The sequence below is a fragment of the Pristiophorus japonicus genome, unplaced genomic scaffold (genome assembly GCF_044704955.1).
Source record: "Pristiophorus japonicus isolate sPriJap1 unplaced genomic scaffold, sPriJap1.hap1 HAP1_SCAFFOLD_881, whole genome shotgun sequence".
Classification (NCBI taxonomy): Eukaryota; Metazoa; Chordata; class Chondrichthyes; family Pristiophoridae; genus Pristiophorus; species Pristiophorus japonicus.
In genome coordinates, this window is record NW_027254804.1 from 54,237 (window position 1) to 73,832 (window position 19,596).

The 19,596-nt window shown below is 46.4% G+C and overlaps 2 protein-coding genes and 1 long non-coding RNA gene across 3 annotated transcripts in view; 2 read left to right on the plus strand and 1 right to left on the minus strand.

The window, feature by feature from the left end:
- LOC139257601 (uncharacterized) overlaps positions 1-10,226 on the plus strand; it is a 31,419-nt gene extending 21,193 nt beyond the window's left edge. The window contains exon 3 of the long non-coding RNA XR_011592309.1: positions 9,982-10,226. This is a non-coding gene — a long non-coding RNA (uncharacterized lncRNA). The remainder of the gene's footprint in view (positions 1-9,981) is intronic.
- Positions 484-10,676, minus strand: LOC139257600 (uncharacterized). The gene is made up of 2 exons (XM_070874539.1): positions 10,604-10,676; positions 484-5,682 (listed from the first exon to the last, which is right to left on the minus strand). The coding sequence occupies exon 2, from the start codon at positions 3,174-3,176 to the stop codon at positions 2,262-2,264; it is 915 nt and encodes a 304-aa protein (XP_070730640.1). The 5' UTR covers positions 3,177-5,682; positions 10,604-10,676; the 3' UTR covers positions 484-2,261.
- A 1,510-nt stretch (positions 10,677-12,186) lies between these two features.
- The window catches only part of LOC139257603 (uncharacterized), a 71,371-nt gene continuing 63,961 nt past the window's right edge, over positions 12,187-19,596 (plus strand). The window contains exons 1-2 of the mRNA XM_070874541.1: positions 12,187-12,298; positions 17,723-17,834. Coding sequence (XP_070730642.1) covers positions 12,208-12,298; positions 17,723-17,834 — 203 coding nt within the window. The 5' untranslated portion in view covers positions 12,187-12,207. The remainder of the gene's footprint in view (positions 12,299-17,722; positions 17,835-19,596) is intronic.

The window sequence follows — 19,596 nt, forward strand, 5'->3', positions numbered from 1 at the left end:
CATGTCCTGCAACCGCTCCGAGACATACTTGACTCTTGCACCAGGGAGGCAACATACCATGCTGGAGTCTCGATTGCGGCCGCAGAAACGTCGATCTATTCCCCTTCTTTTTCCTGCCTTCCTGTGCAGCAGAGCCACCCATGGACTTGGCTGCTGCTGCCCTCCCCTGATGAGTCATCTCCCCAGCAGTACCCAAAACGGTGTATCTGTTTTGGAGGAGGATGACCGCAAGGGACCTCTGCACTACCTTCCTTCCACTGCTCTTCCTGTTGGTCACCCGTTCCCTATATGTCTGTGTAACCTTTATCTGCGGTATGAACAACTTACTAAACGTGCTATTCACGGCATCCTCAGCATCACGGATGCTCCAGAGTGAATCCACCCACAGCTCCAGTGCCGCAATGCAGTCTGTCAGGAGCTGCAGCAGGATACACTTCCAGCACATGTAGTCGTCAGGGACACTGGAAGCGTCCCTGAGTTCCCACATAGCACAGGAGGTGCATGACACGTGTCCGAGCTCTCCTGCCATGACCTAACCCCTAGATTAACTTAATTTGGCAACAATAACAATAAAGGTTATCTACTGATAAAGGAAAAGAGAAAGAAAAACTACTCACCAATCACCAGCCAATCACTTACCCCATTGGCTGTGACGTCACCTTTCGATTTCTTTCTGCTTCTTTGTTTACCTTCTGTCTCTGCACCAGCTGGCCTCTCCGACGCTTCCTTGACTCTCGGACCTTTTATAGGCCTCCGACTTCCCGGACTCCCACTGCTCAAACTCCCGCCTCCTGAATTCTCGAGCTTTTTATAGGCCTCAGACTCCCCGGACTCCCGCTGCTCGAACTCCTGCCTCATCGACTCTCTGGCCTTTTATAGGCCTCTGACTGCCCGGACTCCCGCTGCTCGAACTCCCGCCTCCTCGACTCTCGGGCCTTTTATAGTCCTCCGACTCCCTGGACTCCCACTGCTCGAACTCCTGCCTCCTCGACTCTCCGGCCTTTTATAGGCCTCTGACTGCCCGGACTCACACTGCTCGAACTCACACCTTCTCGACTCTCGGGTCTTTTATAGGCCTCGGACTCCCCAGACTCCCGCTACTGATCATACAACACAAGCAATTTGTTTGAGCATAATAATTTTCTTGCTTTTACAAAGGCATTTTCTTGGCTTTTGCCCCTTTTTGCCCCTTTTTGTAGTAAGACATGTAGTGGTTCTAAGAGTGTGCTGAGATCCGGTAAGAGGTTACCAAAGTAGTTCAAGAGTCCCAGAAACGACCGCAGCTCCATCACGTTCTGTGGCCTCGGTGCGTTCTCAATTGCCTCTGTCTTTGCCTGATGCCGTCCGCCGCAATCCTCCTTCGCAAGAACTCCACTTCAGGCACCAGGAAAATGCACTTGGAGCATTTTAATCTGAACCCCATGCGGTTGAGTCAACTAAGAACCTCCTCCAGGTTCTGCAGATGCTCGACTGTGTTCCGAACTGTGACCAAGATGTCGTCCTGGAAGACCACATGTGTGCGGGACCGACTTCAGTAAACTTTCCACATTTCTCTGGAATATCGCCAAATGGGCATCTATTATAAACAAAAAGATCTTTGTGCGTGTTGATGCAGGTGAGGGCCTTCGATGATTCCTCCAGTTCCTGCGTCATGTCGGCTGAAGTCAGATCCAGCTTCGCGAATGTCTTTCCTCCCACCAGCGTAGCAAAGAGGTCATCGGCCTTTGGTAGTGTATATTGGTCCTGCAGGGAAAAACGATTGATAGTTACTTTGTAATTGCCACAGATTCTGACGGTGCCGTCTCCCTTTAGGACTGGGACAACAGGACTGGCCCACTCGTTGAACTCGATCGGTGAAATGATGCCCTCTTTTTGCAGCCGGTCTAGCTCAATCTCTACCCTTTCTCTCATCATGCACGGTACTGCTCTCGCCTTGTGATGAATGGATTGCGCCCCCAGAATTAGATGGATCTGCACTTTTGCTCCTTTGAATTTCCCGATGCCTGGTTTGAACAGCGAAGGAAATTTGTTTAAGACCTGGGCACACGAAGTGTCATCAGCAGGCGATAGCGCTCGGACGTCGTCCCAGTTCTAGCGTATCTTTCCCAGCCAGCTCCTGCCGAGCAGCGTAGGACCATCGCCCGGTACCACCCAGAGTGGTAGCTTGTGCACCACTCCATTGTAGGAGACCTTTGTGGTAGCACTGCCAATTACAGGAATCAGTTCTTTTGTGTAAGTTCTTAGTTTCGTGCGAACTGGAGTTAAGACTGGCCTTGAGGTCTTGTTGTACCACAACCATCGAAAGTCTTTTTGCCCATGATGGATTGGCTCGCGCCCGTGTCCAGCTCCATTGACACTGGGAGTCCATTTAGTTCAACATTCAGCATTATCGGGGGACAATTCGTGGTGAATGTGTGTACCCCATGTACCTCTGCCTCCTCGATCTGAGGCTCTGGTTCATCGTGATCCTCCGTGGATCTGTCCTCCTCTGCAACGTGGTGGTTTTCAGGTTTAACAGGCTTTGCAGTTCGCCTGCACACTCGTTGGAGGTGTCCCATTGTTCCACAGCCCTTGCAAATGTACTCTTTGAATCGGCATAAATGGAAACGATGATCACCCGCGCAGCGCCGACAAGGTATTAATGGCCTTGCATTCATCACCCTTGATGGTGGACTCAGACATCTGTGGATGTGCAGCTGCAGGTATGTGTGACTTTTTCGTACGTTACGATTTGAAAACAACATCACTTTGTTCACAGTACTTGTAGCAGCACTTGTGTACTGAGAGATTTGCTTTGTATTGTCACTGGTGGCAACGAATGCCTGGGCTATCGCTATGGCCTTACTCAAGGTTTGGGTCTCCCCAGTCAAAAGTTTGCGAAGTATGGTTTCATGGCCAATGCCAAGTACGAAAAAGTCTCTGAGCATGTGCTCCAAATGTTCTTCAAATTCGCAATGTCCTGCAAGGCGCCTTAGCTCAGTGACATAACTCACCACTTCCTCGCCATCAGAACGCTTTCCTTCGGGTTCAAATGCTCTCAGACCAGTGTGCACAAATTGTTGTACGATTTCTCCGTGGGTTTCGCTGGAGTGAGCAGATTCTTCATGAGGCCATACGTTGGTGGCCCACAGAAGGTGAGGAGGATCGCCCTTCGTTTGGCAGCACTCTCTTCCCATCTAGCTCGTTGGCCAAAAAGTATTGGTCGAGTTTCTCCACAAAAGTTTCCCAGTCATCTCCCTCCGAGAATTTCTCCAGGATGCCCACTGTTCTCTGCATCTTTGGGTTCACTATCTGTATCTCGTTGCCAGTTGTTTGTATGGAGAAAGAATCAGACTGAACACTGTGAGCTCAAAGTAACGTGTGACCTTAGTCTTTTATTGCAGGTCTCCAGAGTGCCTCTCCAACCTGTGAAACCTCCTTAAATATCTTTGATCCCAAGGGATTATGGGATCCCTTGGGACTCCCAGGGATGAGCCCTCTGTTAGCTGTACAGAGTAAATACAAGTTTACATATATAACACTATGTTCCTCACATCATCATAGGCAGTCCCTTGATATCAAGGAAGACTTGCTTCCACTCTAAAAGTGAGTTCTCAGGTGGCTGTACAGTCCAATGTGGAAATTACAGTCTCTGTCACAGGTGGGGAAAACAATGATTTAAAGAAAGGGTGGGTGCTGCATATGGTTCACCGCACGCTCCTTCCGCTATCTGCGCTACGGGACTCGAGGTGCTCAGTACCCTCCGGAATGTTCTTCCTCCACTTTGGATGGTCTTGGGCCAGGGATTCCCAGCTGCTGGTGGGGATATTGCACTTTTTCAAGGCGGCTTTGAGGGTGTCCTTGAAACATTTCCTCTGCCCACCTGGGGCTTGCTTGCCGTGTAGGAGTTCCAAGTAGAGCACTTGCTTAGGGAGTCTCGTGTCGGGCATGTGGACAATGTGGCCTGCCCAACGGAGCTGGTCGAGCGTGGTCAGTGCTTCGATGCTGGGGATGGCCTGAGCAAGAACACTGATGTTGGTGCGCCTATCCTCCCAGTGAATTTGCAGGATCTTGCCGAGGCAGCGTTGGTGGTACTTCTCCAGCGCTTTGAGATGCCTGCTGTATATGGTCCACGTTTCTGAGCCATATAGGAGGGCGGGTATTACTACTGCCCTGTAGACTATAAGCTTGGTGCCAGATTTGAAGTCCTGGTCTTCGAACACTCTATTCCTCAGGCGACTGAAGGCTGCGCTGGCACACTGGAGGCAGTGTTGGACCTCCTCATCGATGCCTGCCCTTGCTGATACTCGGCTCCCAAGGTATAGAAAATGGTCCACATTGTCCAAGGCCTCACCATGGATTTTGATAACCGGGGGACAGTGCTGTGTGGCGGTGTCAAGGTTGGTGGAGGACCTTTGTCTTACGGATGTTTAGTGTAAGGCCCATGCTTCATACGCCTCGGTGAAGGTGTTGATGATGGCTTGGAGTTCGGCCTCTGAGTGTGCGCAGAGGCAAGCGTCGTCCGCGTACTGTAGCTCGTGACAGAGGATAGGGCGACCTCAGTTCTAGCCTGGAAGTGGGGAAGGGTGAACAGGTTCCCATTGGTTCTATCGTTTCATTCCACTCCAGCGGGGAGCTTGTTGAGAGTGAGATTAAGTATTGCAGCAAGGAAGATCGAGAACAGCGTTGATGCGATGACCAGCCCTGCTTGACCCCAGTCCAGATGTGGGTTGGGTCTGTGGTGGATCCGTTGGTCAGGATCATGGCTTGCATGTCATCATGGAGCAGGCGGAGGATGGTGACAAACTTTTGGGAGCAGCCGAAACGGAGGAGGACCCTCCATAGTCCCTCGCGGTTGACAGTGTCAAAGACCTTTGTGAGGTCAAAGAAGGCCATGTACAAGAGTTGGTGCTGTTCCCAGCATTTCTCTTGTAGTTGTTGCGCGGTGAAGATCATGTTCGTTCTATCCCTTAGTGGGCGGAATCCGCATTGCGACTCTGGGAGGAGCTCTTCAACCACAGGGAGAAGACGAGATTGAGGAGGATTCTTGCAATGACTTTCCCAGTGGCCGACAGCAGGGAGATTCCTCTGTAGTAACTGCAGTCGGACTTGGCCCCCTTTTTAAAGATGGTCACGATTACGGCATCTCTGAGATCTCCTGGCATGCTCTCCTCCTTCCAGATAAGAGAGATGAGGTCATGCATTCGTGCCAATCATGTTTCTCCACCATACTTTAGTACCTCGGCTGGGATTCCATCTGCTCCTGATGCCTTGTTGTTTTTGAGCTGACTTTTCTACCTTGTGCAGGGCTGGGGTTTTGCTGAGATGGTGGCGGATTGCATGCTGCGGGATGGAGTCAAGGACACTTGTGTCAAAGGCAGAGTCTCGGTTAAGGAGATCTTCGACGTGCTCCTTCCAGCAGGCCCTGACTGCCTCGGTGTCCTTAATGAGTGTCTCTCCGTTGTTTGCCAGCAGTGGGATCGGGCTTTGGGTGCTTGATCTGTAGGTGGGCTTGACTGCGCTGAAGAATCTTCGCATGTCGTGGTTGTTCCTATGGATCGGCTGTCATGTTGGTCTGAAGTTGTGGCCTTCTGTTGTTTCCCGTTGAGCTGCTCTGGGTTGCTGCCCATGGTGATATCACAGATCCCCAGTGCAGAGCAGAAGCCTCATCTCACAGGCCTTCCAGCAGATAACGAAATTGATCTTTTTATAAAATAAATCATAATTTGATGTTAAATCCGATTTTGATGAGTGCTTCTTTTTCAGTTTAGGTTAACAAAAATTTTCAGACATTTTTTTCAGTGGTTTTACATTTTTCAAAAGAGAGTATAACTTTTTTTAACACACAATGTGGAGGTACTATTGTTTTATTTTTAATAACACAGAGTAGCGATAGTAATTGTGATGCTATGAACATTTCTCTGTGACTGTGTGGCAAGGAATCGTTTTTATTATAGTAGTAGGCGGGTTTTGGAATGTAATGTCTGATTGCTAAAACATCATAACCCAATGTACAGCTTCAAAAATACTGCTAAGGCAGCGTAATTTTCGTTTAAGTTTGGAGGATTTTTTGCTGTCACAGTGAGCAAGATTTCACAGAATTACACAGATAATGTTCATCATAGGAACAGACCATTCGGCCCAATTGGTTCCATGCAGGTTTTTATGCTTCACATGAGCTTCCTCCCACCCTACTACATTGAACCCCATCAACATATCCTTCCAGGATAGAGATTTATGACAACATAAATGTCAAATGTTAAGCTTTCCTGCTGGTGGCCAAAACTAGTGGGAGGACAGAAGATTGAAAAGCTTTAAAAAGCCAGCAAAGAATGACTAATAAAATGATTAAGAAAGGGAAGATAGACTATGAAAGTAAACTAGCACAAAATATAAAAACAGATAGCAAGAGTTTCAATAGGTATATAAAAAGGAAAAGAGTGGCTTAAGTAAATGTTGGTCCCTTAGAGGACGAGACCGGGGAATTAGTAATGGTGAACATGGAGATGGCAGAAACTCTGAACAAATACTTTGTATCAGTCTTTATGGTAGAGGACACTAACAATAACAACAGTGGATAGTCAAGGGGTATGGGAGGGAGGAACACAATCACAATCACTAAGGAGGTGGTACTCAGTAAGATAATGGGACTAAAGGCAGATAAATCCCCTGGATCTGATAGCTTGCATCCTAGGGTCTTAAGAGAAGTGGCGGCAGGGATAGTGGATGCACTGGTTGTAATTTACCAAAATTCCCTGGATTCTGAAGAGGTCCCAGCAGATTGGAAAACTGCAAATGTAACGCCCCTATTTAAAAAAGGAGGCAGACAAAAAGTGGGGAACTATAGACCAGTTAGCTTAACATCTGTGGTTGGGAAAATGTTGGAGTCCATTATTAAAGAAGCAGTAGCAGGACATTTGGAAAAGCATAATTCGGTCAGGCAGAGTCAGCATGGATTTATGAAGGGGAAGTCATGTTTGACAAATTTGTGGAAATTCTTTGAGGATGTAATGAACAGGGTGGATAAAGGGGAACCAGTGGATGTGGCGTATTTGGACTTCCAGAAGGCATTTAACAAGGTGCCACATAAAAGGTTACTGCATAAGATAAAAGTTCACGGGGTTTGGGGTAATATATTAGCATGGATAGAGGATTGGCTAACTAACAGAGAGTCAGGATAAATGGTTCATTCTCGGGTTGGCAATCAATAACTAGTGTGGTGCGGCAGGGATCAGTGCTGGGACCCCAACTATTTACAATCTATATTAACGACTTGGGAGAAGGGACCGAGTGTAAAGTAACCAAGTTTGCTGACGATACAAAGATGGGAGGAAAAGCAATGTGTGAGGAGGACACAAAAAATCTGCAAAAGGACATAGACAGGCTAAGTGAGTGGGCAAAAATTTGGCAGATGGTGTATAATGTTGGAAAGTGTGAGGTCATGCACTTTGGCAGAAAAAAAAGAGCAAGTTATTATTTAAATGGAGATAGATTGCAAAGTGCTGCAGTACAGTGGGACCTGGAGGTACTTGTGCATGAAACACAAAAGGATAGTATGCAGGTACAGCAAGTGATCAGGAAGGCCAATGGTATCTTGGCCTTTATTGCAAAGGGGATGGAGTATAAAAGCAGGGACGTCTTGCTACAGTTATACAGGGTATTGGTGAGGCCACACCTGGAATACTGCGTGATGTTTTGGTTTCCATATTTAAGAAAGGATATACTTGCTTTGGAGGCAGTTCAGAAAAGGTTCACTAGGTTGAGTCCGGAGATGAGGGGGTTGACCTTTGAGGAAAGGTTGAGTAGGTTGGGCCTCTACTCATTGGAATTCAGAAGATTGAGAGGTGATCTTATCGAAACGTATAAGATTATGAGGGGGTTTGACAAGGTGGATGCAGAGAGGATGTTTCCACTGATGGGGGAAGACTAGAACTAGAGGGCATAATCTTAGAGTAAGGGGCCTCCCATTTAAAACTGAGATGAGGAGAAATTTATTTTCTCAGAGGGTTGAAAATCTGTGTAATTCGCTGCCTCAGAGAGCTGTGGAAGCTGGGACATTGAATAAATTTAAGACAGATAAACAGTTTCTTAACCGATAAGGGAATAAGGGGTTATGGGGAGCGGGCAGGGAAGTGGACCTGAGTCCATGATCGGATCAGCCATGATCGTACTAAATGGCAGAGCAGGTTCGAGGGACCGAATGGCCTACTCCTGCTCCTATTTCTTATGTTCTTATGTTCTTATGTAATATGCATACACCCCTGGAATTATATTTGATTAATTAAAACAAAAATATTGAGTTATTGTTACATGGTGTTTAAAAATAAACCACTGTGCTTTCTTTGTTTGATGACTTTCTGTATCTGTGGTCCAGCTTCTCAAGGGTGACTAGAGATGGATAATAAATGTCGGCATTGTCAGCGATGCTCACATCCCAAGAATGAATTATAAAAACTCCTGTAATCTGAAATTCATAGGAACGCTGGGTGCTCTAAATCCAGGGAGTAATTTTGCAAATCTCCACTGCTATCATGGAGACTCACTAGAGAGACTCACTAGAAACTCAGTTGAGATGTCTAGAAATCATGGGGCTGATTTTCATTATTGTCAGAACAATGGTGTCACCAGTCCGATGCGGAGCCAGCATTCGCAGGCAATTTGGCGATTGAGGGAGGGGCAAAATCTTGTAGCTCCCCCTTCATGGGACCTCAATTCTCCTGCATTAATGAGGTGCCACCTGAAAGCAGGTTAGAAAATAATATTCTTAAAGCCACAGGATCAATCACCTGCCCATCCACTTCAAATTTATGAAGCATGGGCAATGTTTTACAGTGAGGAATAAGCGTGTTGTGTAAAACATATAAACAAATAATAGGAAAAATTATACTCATGTTAACTGTCGATCTTTTTAACTTGTAGCTAATAATGGATATTTGTAGCTTAGTAAGATTTTTTAAATATTTCTGTTTCTACATGTTTTATATAAAGCAAGCAATTATGAGTCTAGATTTTTACCCATATTATAGCGTGAATACACACTGAAGACATACACAGTTTTTCTTACTCAATAAGGAAACATTGGCCCTGAAATTGCGGCCTCTCCGGGTGCGTATGATGTGTGCAAGTGCCCAAAGAGGCCCCGCAAGTTCCGGGTTTAGGCACACGAGCATGCGCCTGAACCCGACACATGCGATCGCATGCACCCCTGGGAGAAGGGCCTTCACGGGCTGAGATTTGAGTTATTTGCTCAACTGTTGCCCAGCAAATTTCCTTCAAATTCTTATGCCTGGTAAAAGCAGGCATAAGGTCTGCTTTTACCACGTATGAGTTTTAATAGATAGAAAAATAAATGTTGTTACTTATCTTTATATTAAAATCACTGTCTATGATGGTAAGTTTATTTTTAACACTATTAAAACATTTTTCTTTTAATTAAAAAAAAATGAAATTTTCTCAAACATTTAATGCAATCTCCCTTAATTTTTAAAAAGTAGTGTTTTTTTTATTTATGTTTGTGGGTGTTATTTATTTTTAGGGGTATTCTCATTGAGAGTAATGGGAGCTCGGAGCTGCTATTACTATGAATGAGAATACTACATTGTGATTGCTGGTCTAGTCCCACGTGATCCCAGGATGCACATATCCTCCTGGAATAAGTGGGCCTCTGCACTGGGCTGTGCATCGAGGCCGCGGGGTAGAAGTCTTTGTTCCTCCGGGACATTTGTAAATATTTTTGTGGTCGGCGGCATCCACCCGCGGGAAGCCTCCGACCGCAATTTCAGGGCCATTACTAATTCATTTATAAATTGTGAGATTTGTACAATGGCAGAGAGCTTCATCCACTGTCAGCGCAAATGATGAAAAATTGTAGGTCGTGCATGCACAAATTTTCAATTTGCTCTGCCCGTTGGCGAGGCTCCCTGCAGCACCAATAGTTAACACCCACCTGATGTCCAGATTATGTTATCAATGATGACTGACAGTGGATGTATTTATTTTCAGGTTGACGCTGCACTGAAGGGTACAAGAACCACATCTTGAGCCACATTCAGGATGTGGGCGATGGTGGCAAGGCTGCATTTATTACCCATCGCAGGTTTCCCTGAGAAAGCCTTTTCTTTCAGTACTGCACTGAAGTCTGAGCCAAGACTATGTGCTGCACTCATTAGGCCCAAGTTTCCACATGATTCACGCCTGATTTTTAGGAGCAACTGGTGGAGAACGGACTATTTTAGAAATCGCAATTCTCCACATTATTTTTTCTGCAGTTCTAGTCAGGTAGAACAGTTCTAGTTTGGAACAGAATTTTTTCTTCAAAAGGGGGTGTGTCCGGCCACTGACGCCTGATTTGAAAGTTTCCACAGTGAAAATGTACTCCAAAGTAAAGTAGAATGGAGCCAGTGAAGATTTTTGTAGAACTGAAAAAACCTGTTCTACACATTAAAAAATCAGGCGCAGGTTACAAATTAGGCGTCCAGAACGAGGTGGGGGGAGGGAGGGGGAAGGGAACTCATTAAATTCGACAATAAATCCTTATTTATACTTCTACAAATATTATACAAATAAATCCAACCTGAATAAACATTTATAAGCCAAGAAAAGATTAAATAAACCATCTTCCTACCTGTGTGAAAGTGCTTCAGCCAGGGAGAATTCTGCAGCTGTTCGTGCCGCTGAGCAAGAGAGGGAGGGAGAGAGAGGGAGGGAGGGAGGGAGGGAGAAGAGAGAGGGGGGGGGAGAAGAGAGAGGGGGGGAGAGAAGAGAGGGGGGGGGAGAAGAGAGAGGGGGGGAAGAGAGAGGGGGGAAGAGAGAGGGGGGGGAGGAGAGAGGGGGGGAAGAGGGGGGTGAAGAGAGAGGGGGGGGAAGAGAGAGGGGGGGAGGAGAGAGGGGGGGAAGAGGGGGGGGAAGAGAGAGGGGGGAAGAGAGGGGGAGGTCGGGGAAGAGAGGGGGGTTCGGGGAACAGGAGCGGGTGTCAGGTCGGGGGGGGAGCGGGTGTCGGGTCGGGGGGGGAGCGGGTGTCGGGTCGGGGGGGAGCGCGTCTCGGGTCAGGGCGGGGGGGGGGGAGCGGGTGTCGGGGGGGGAGCGGGGGTCGGGTCTGGTCGGCGGGGGGCGGGGGGGAGCGGGTGTCAGGTCGGGGCGGGGGGGGGAAGAGCGGGGGTCGGGGGGGGGAGCGGGTGTCGGGTCGGGTCTGGTCGGCGGGGGGCGGGGGGGAGCGGGTGTCAGGTCGGGGCGGGGGGGTGAGAGTAAGGGTCGGGGGGGGAGCGGGTGTCGGGTCAGGTCTCGGGTCGGGTCGGGTCGGGGGGGGGTGCGGGCCTTGGGTCGGGGCGGGGAGCGGGTCTCGGGTCGGGGCGGGGGGGGGGAGAGCGGGGGTCGGGGGGGGAGCGGGTGTCGGGTCGGGTCTGGTCGGCGGGGGGCGGGGGGGAGCGGGTGTCAGGTCGATGCGGGGGGGGGGAGAGCGGGGGTCGGGGGGGGGAGCGGGTGTCGGGTCGGGTCTGGTCGGCGGGGGGCGGGGGGGAGCGGGTGTCGGGTCGGGGCGGGGGGGTGAGAGTAAGGGTCGGGGGGGGGAGCGGGTGTCGGGTCGGGTCTGGTCGGCGGGGGGGGGGGGAGCGGGTGTCGGGTCGGGTCGGCGGGGGGCGGGGGGGAGCGGGTGTCGGGTCGGGGCGGGGGGGGGGGAGTAAGGGTCGGGGGGGGAGCGGGTGTCGGGTCGGGTCTGGTCGGCGGGGGGCGGGGGGGAGCGGGTGTCAGGTCGGGGCAGGGGGGGGGGGAGAGCGGGGGTCGGGGGAGGGAGCGGGTGTCGGGTCGGGTCTGGTCGGCGGGGGGCGGGGGGGAGCGGGTGTCGGGTCGGGGCGGGGGGGTGAGAGTAAGGGTCGGGGGGGGAGCGGGTGTCGGGTCGGGGCGGGGGGGTGAGAGTAAGGGTCGGGGGGGGTGTCGGGTCGGGTCTGGTCGGCGGGGGGGGGGGGGGGCAGCGTGTGTCGGGTCGGGTCTGGTCGGCGGGGGGGGGGGGAGCGTGTGTCGGGTCGGGTCTGGTCGACGGGGGGGGACGGGGGGAAGTGAGTGTCGGGTCTTGTCGGGGGCGGGGAGCAGGAGCTGGCCGTGGGAGGAGCCTCATTCACGCAGCCCCAGTGAGGCCATTGGGCCAGGGCTAGGGCTAGGGGCTGCGTGCTTCGGGCCCCTCCCACACAGTTCGGCGCCTGGAGCTACTGCACTTGCGTGCCGACTGTAGCGCGCATGTGCAGAGGTCCCGGCACTGTTTTCAGCGCCGGGACCTGGCTCCGCCCCCCCACAGCTCGTGCTGGCTGCGCCGAGTGCTACAGGACCTGTAAGTAGGTGGAGAATACTGAGGATTTTTTTAGGTGCCGTTTTAGGCGCGAGAAATGGGCGCCCAGCTCGGAGGGGCGCCCGTTTTTTTTCTTGTGGAAACTTGGGCCCCTAGAGTGGGACTTAAACCCGCAACCTTAGATGTAATCACAGGCTGTAAAAAAGATTTAAATTGCGATTATTTCCTCCAAGTTTGGAATTTTTAATATGAACTAGCTAGAAGTACTTTATATTGAATGTACTTTTCCTTTGCGCTGCTTTGCTTTAGGATTTTTTAATTTTTATACGGCAAGAGAGACTGAAAGTTTGCAGATTAAAGAGACTTGGTTGATAGGAGACTGGAAATTGTTCATTCCCTATTGAGCAATGGAATATTAATCACTTTTTTGGACTGGAAACAGAGAATTCAACTTTACACAACTTATAAGAGCACTTGTAGCTACAAGTTTTCAGTTCGACAGCGATGGCAAAGCTTGCTTTACTTACTGTGGGTGTGATCTTTGTATTTGTTTTCTTTTGGTCCTGATAATCAAAGATTTAAAAATGTTACTAAATGTGGACGTGCATTTTTCATATACAATGGATCAGCGACACATTATGAAATGTCTTTTTATTATTCATTTCGATTTCTTAAGTAGTTTAGATGTCAGAAGAAAGGCAAGCGAGAAGACTGCAATACCAAGGATTTAATGTTAACAGGATGTGACTCATCCTAGGTTTGCAATTCAGGGGAGCAGAAGTTCTGTTACAAGATTTTTCACTGAAGTGAATAAAGGAAATCACAAAGCTTCTGCTGATTTATATTGTTTTACTAAAACATTATTACTTTATATAGAATGCTTTCAGTTTCATCAATGATATCAGGAAAATGGTGATCATTGTATGCCTGGCTTATTTTTTCTGTTAACAATAAAAAAAATCTACCTTAAGCATGGATATCTGTCTTTCACTTAGAAATTCAAATAGTGCGTGCCATTCTGAAGACATTTTTTATATTTATATATGGGATGTGGGTCACACTGGCAAGACTGCATTCATTGCCCATTCCTAGTTATCCTGAGACAGTGATGGTGGGCATTTTCCTTGAACTGCTACAGTCCTTGTGGTGATGGTGCTCCCACAATGGTTTATATAGGGATTTGCAGGATTTTGACCCAGTGATTTTGAAGGAACAGCGTTAAATGTCCAAGTGTGACTGGGAGCCAATAGTTTAATTGGTCATTTATCTCATTGCAATTTGTGGGATCTTACTGTGTAAAGAATGGCTGCTGTGTTTCACTGCAACAGCCACTGTACTTCAAAAATTGGCTGTGAAGTGCTTTGGGACATCCTGAGGTCGTGAAAGGCGCTATATAAATGGGGGGAAGGTGAACAGTCATGTCGTTGTCTATATTGGTACCAATGACATAGGTAGAAAGCGGGATGAGGTCCTGCAGGCCGATTTTAGGGAGCTAGGAAAGAGATTGATAATCAGGACCTCAAAGGTAGTAATCTCTGGATTACTCCCAGTGCCATGAGCTAGTGAGTGCTCGGAGGATAGAACAGATGAATGCATGGCTGGCGGGATGGTGCAGGAGGGAGAGCTTTAGATTCCTGAGGCTTTGGGACTGTTCTGGGGGAGTTGGGACTTGTACAAGCTGGACGGATTGCACCTTAACAGGGCCGGGACCAATTTCCTCGCAGGGAGGTTTGTTAGTGCTGTTGGCAGAGGGATGGGAACCTAAGCATAGATTCAGAAGGGAAAGCAGTTTGGAAAGCAGAGGAAACAAAAGCTAGAAAATAGACAACAAAGCGGTTTGGCAATGCTTAATGGTATATACTTCAATGCAAGGAGTCTAGTAAAAAGGCAGATGAACTGAGAGCACAGATAGACACGTGGAAGTATAATATCATAGCTATTACTGAATTCTGGCTGAAAGAAGGGCAGGGATGGCAGCTAAACGTACAAGATTCTGAGGGGGATTGGCAGAGTAAATGCTGGGAGGTTGTTTCCCCTAGCTGGAGAGTCTAGAACTAGGAGGAATAGTCTCAGTATAAGGGGTCAGTCATTTAAGACTGAGATGAGGAGGAATTTCTTCACTCAGAGGGTTGTGAATATTTGAAATTCTCTACCACAAAGGGCTGTGGATGCTGAATCGAGTATATTCAAAACTGAAAGAGATAGATTTTAGGACTCTAGGGGCATCAAGGGATATGGAGATCGGGTGGGAAAGTGGTTCTTATATAGGCCATGATCTTATTGAATGGTGGAGCAGGCTCAAGGGGCTGTATGGCCTACTCCTGCTACTAATACTTATGTTCTTAAATATTCTTGGTTTCAGGGCTTTCGGACGAGATAGATAGTGGGATAAAAACAGAGGAGGTATCACAATATTGGTTAATAGGCAATTACAATTGTGAGGAGGGTGACATGTTAGAAGGATCATCAAATGAGGCCATATGGGTTGAACTGAAGAACAAAAATGAGACAATCACATTGCTGGGAGTGTACTATAGACCCTCAAACAGGCAGAGGGAGATAGAAGAGCAAATATGTAGGCAAATATCTAAGAGCCAAAGCAATAGGGCAGTAATAGTAGGGAATTTCAACTACCCGAATATTAACTTGGATAGAATCAGTGTAAAAGATATAAGGCTAGACTTTCCATAAGTTTTGCATCACTACCGCCCACTTAATATCCATTTTAACACTGAGATGAGGTATAACGCCCAGATAGTGCCCATTTAGCAAAAAAATGGAAACTTACACCCATTTATCGCTCACTTATCGCCCATCATTACTTTCGGCATATAGTTAACGCCGAGAATTAATAATACTGCCCGCCCAATTTTTTTTGCCGTAAATGTCAGAAAAATGGAAACTAATGCCCATAATATCGCCGAGTGTTACTTTGAATCTCGCCCACATATCGCCGAAAATATCGCTTGTCGAAACAAATGCTGAGAAAAAGCTGCTCTCTCCTGACCTTGACCCTGCGGTATGGACGCACTTTTGTAAATCGGAGGACTTTTCATATAAAAGGCTGCTTCAACTTCTGGGGAGTTTTGATGTAATCTGCAGTTATTTTAAGGTGATTTGAATATCTGAACAAACATACAAACATCTTATACAATGGACGAATTGAACGGGGTAGCATAAGGCAAAAAAGGGAAGTATATGTCAAATACCGAGAGCTAAATACTGCAGAAAGCTTAGAAGAGTATAGAAAGTGCAGGGGAGAAATTAAAGAGAAAATTAGGAAAGCAAAGAGAGGGCATGATTGGCTAGTTAAATCAAGGAAATCCCAAAGATGGTTTATAAATACATAAAGATCAAGAGGATAACTAAAGAAAGTGTAGGGCCTATTAGAGACCAAAAAGGTGTGGAGGCAGAGATGTGGATATGGTTCTGAATGAATACTTTGCTTCTGTCTTCACAAAAGGGACAATGCAGCATTGTAGTTAAAGAGGAGGGGTGTGAAATACTAGATGAAATAAACATAATGAGAGAGGAAATATTAAGGGGTTTAGCATCTTTGAAAGTGGATAAATCCCCAGGCCCGGATGAAATGTATCCCAGACTATTATGAGAAGCAAGGGAGGAAATAGTGGAGGCTCTCTCCATCATTTTCTAATCCTCTCTGGCTAGAGGTGTGGTGCCGGAGGACTGGAAGACTGCTAATGTTGGACCATTGTTTGAAAAAGGAGAAAGGGATAGACTGAGCAAAGACAGGCCAGTCAGTCTAACCTCAGTGGTGGGCAAATTGTTGGAAAAAATTCTGAGAGACACTATTAATTGTCATTTTGAAAGGCACGGATTAATCAAGGGCAGTCAGCATTGATTTTTTAAGGGAAGGTCATGTCTGACTAACTTGATTAAATTTTTTGAGGAGATAACAATTCGATGAGGGTAGCACATTTGATGTAATCTACCTTGATTTTAGAAAGGCTTCTGACGAGATCACATATGGCAGATTGGCCAGTAAAGTAAAAGCCCAGGATCCAAGGGAACATGGCAAGTTGGATCCAAAATTGGCTCAATGGCATGAACCAAAGTGTAATGGTCAATGGGTATTTTGTGACTGGAAGGCTGTTTCCAGTGGGGTTCTGCAGGGCTCAGTACGAGGTTCTGGTGAGGGAGTATAAACAGATAGGGACTAAATTAAAAAGCAAAACCACAAAGGTAATAATTTCTGGATTATTACCTGCTCCATGAGTAAATTTGCATTGGGTAAATAAGATCAGAGAGACGAATGCGTGGCTCAAAGAATGGTGTGGAAGAAATGGGTTTCGATTCATGGGGCACTGGCACCAGTACTGGGGTAAGAGGGAGCTGTTCTGTTGGGACAGGCTTTACTTGAACCGTGCTGGCGAATCGAATAACTATGTCTGTAGAGAGGGCTTTAAACTAAATAGTGGGGGGGGTGGGGGGAAGGGTTCAGGTGAGCGGAAATTTAAAAAGTCAAAGAGAAAGGAGAAGACAATAGAGCAGGGTAGCGATGGGAGAAATTATAACCAGAGTGGTGACAGGAAGAGACAGAATGTATAAAAATAAGAGTGCATCAGAAAGTGGGGTCAAAGCAGGGGAAAATGGTAAAAAGACAAAATTAAAAGCCCTTTATCTGAATGTACGCCGCATTCGTAACAAGATAGATGAGCTGACAGCATAAATAGATATAAATAGGTATGATCTGATAGCCATTACAGAGACGTGGTTGCAAGGTAACCAAGGCTGGGAACGAACTATTATGGGGTATTTGACAATTCCGAACGATAGACAGAAAGGAAAAGGAGGTGGGGTAGCTCTGTTAATAAAGGATGAGATCAGTGCAGTAGTGAGAAATGATATTGGCTCAGAAGATCAAGATGTAGAATCAGTTTTGGTGCAGATAAGAAATAATAAGGGGAAGAAGTCACTGGTGGGTGTAGTCTAAAGGCCCCCTAACAGTAGCTACACTGTTGGACGGAGTATAAATCAAGAAATAATGGAGGCTTGTAAGAAAGGTACGGCAATAATCATGGGCGATGTTAATGTTCATATTGATTGGACAAATCAAATTGGCCATGGTAGCCTTGAGGAAGAGTTCATAGAGTTTATCCGGGATGGTTTCCGTGAACAGTACATTGTGGAACCAACTAGGGAGCAAGCTGTCTTAGATCCAGTTCTGTGTAATGAGACAGAGTTAATGAATGATCTCATAGTAAAGGATCCTGGATCCTCTAGGAAAGAGTGATCATAGCATGGTTGAATTTCAAATTCAGTTGGAGGGTGAGAAATTTGGATCTCAAACCAGTGTCCTGATCTTAAATAAAGGCGATTACAAAGGTATGAAGGCAGAGTTGGCTAAAGTGGACTGGGAAAATAGATTAAAGGATAAGACAGTTGATGAGCAGTGGCAGACATTTAAGGAGATATTTCATAACTCGCAACAAAAATATATTCCAGTGAGAAGAAAAGACTCTAAGAAAAGGAAGAATCATCTGTGGCTAACTAAGGAAGTAAAGGATGATATCAAATTGAAAACAAAGGCATACAATGTGGCCAAGATTAGTGGGAGGTAAGAGGATTGTGAAATTTTTAAAAACCAATGAAGAATGACTAAAAAAAAATAAAGAGAAAGAAGATGGATTATGAGAGTAAACTAGCAAGAAATATAAAAACAGATAGTAAGAGCTTCTACATGTATATAAAAAGGAAGAGAGTAGCTAAAGAAAATGTTGGTCCCTTAGAGGATGAGACTGGGGAATTAATAATGGGGAACAGGGAAATGGCAGAGTCATTGAACACATAATTTGTATCGGTCTTCACGACAGAAGACACTAAAAACATCCCAATAATGGATAATCAAAGGGCTATAGGGACGGGGGAACATAAAACAATCACCAAAGAAAAAGTACACAGTAAAATAATGAGACTAAAGGTGGACAAGTCCCCTGAACCTGATGGCCTGCATCCTAGGGTCTTAAAAGAAGTGGCTGCAGGGATTGTGGATGCTTTGGTTGCAATCTACCAAAATTCCCTTGATTCTGGAGAGGTCCCAACAGATTGCAAAACCACAAATATAACGCCCCGATTTTAAAAAGAAGGCAGACAGAAAGCAGGAAACTATAGCCTAACATCTGTCATTGGGAAAATGCTGGAGACCAATATTAAGGAAGCAGTAGCATGACATTTGGAAAAGCATAATACTGTCAAGCAGAATCAGCATGGTTTTATGAAAGGGAAATCATGTTTGCCAAATTTGCTGGAGTTCTTTGAGGATGTAACGAGCAGGGTGGATAAGGGGGAACCAGTGGATGTGGTGTATTTGGATTTCCAGAAGGCATTCAATAAGGTGCCACATAAAAGGTTACTGCACAAGATGAAACCTCACAGGGTTGGGGGTAATATATTAGCATGGATAGAGGATTAGCTAACTAACAGAAAACAGAGAGTCGAGATAAATGGGTCATTTTCCCATTGGCAAACGTTACTAGTGGGATGTCACAGGGATTGGTGCTGGGACCTCAACTATTTACAATCTATATTAATGACTTGGATGAAGGGACAGAGAGTAATGTAGCCAAGTTTGCTGATGATACAAAGATGGGTGGGAAAGCAAGTTGTGAGGACACAAAGAATCTACAAAGGGCTATAGACAGGCTAAGTGAGTGGGCAAACATTTGACAGATAGAGTATAATGTGGAACAGTGTGAGGTTATCCACTTTGGCAGGAAAAATAAAAAAGCTAATTATTATTTAAATGGAGAGAGATTAAAAAATGCTGCAGTACAGAGGGACCTGGAGGTCCTTGTGCATGAAACACAAAAAGTTAGTACGCAGGTACAGCAAGTAATCAGGAAGGCAAATGGAATGTTTACCTTTATTGCAAGGGGGATGGAGTATAAAAGCAGGGAAGTCTGGGGTGTAGTTAATCGAAGAACTTTTTATTTAATTTGATTAGGTTTGAGGTACTTAAGTGACAAACAATGCAATTATGATGTGTATATAAGTCTCAATTGAATTAGATTATTTCAAGTTGTACAGATTGAAATGTTTAAAGACTATGTTTATATCTGTTTTGGAGGACCATGCACTGTACCATTTCATTTTGACTGCAGTGTGATTTATTTCTTGTTTTTGAATTTACAGAATATTGGTGAGACCACACCTAGAGTACTGCATACAGTTTTGGTCTCCTTAATTAAGGAGGGATATACTTGCATTAGAGGCAGTTCATAAAATGTTTACTAGGTTGATTCCTGTGATGAAGGGGTTGACTTATGAAGAATGGTTGAGCAGGTTGGGCCTCTAGTTATTGGAGCTTACATAAATGAGAG

What these genes read in the sequence shown, in the direction of transcription:
- LOC139257600 (XM_070874539.1), bottom strand. Translation starts at nt 3,176, where the DNA reads ATGGGAAGAGAGTGCTGCCAAACGAAGGGCGATCCTCCTCACCTTCTG.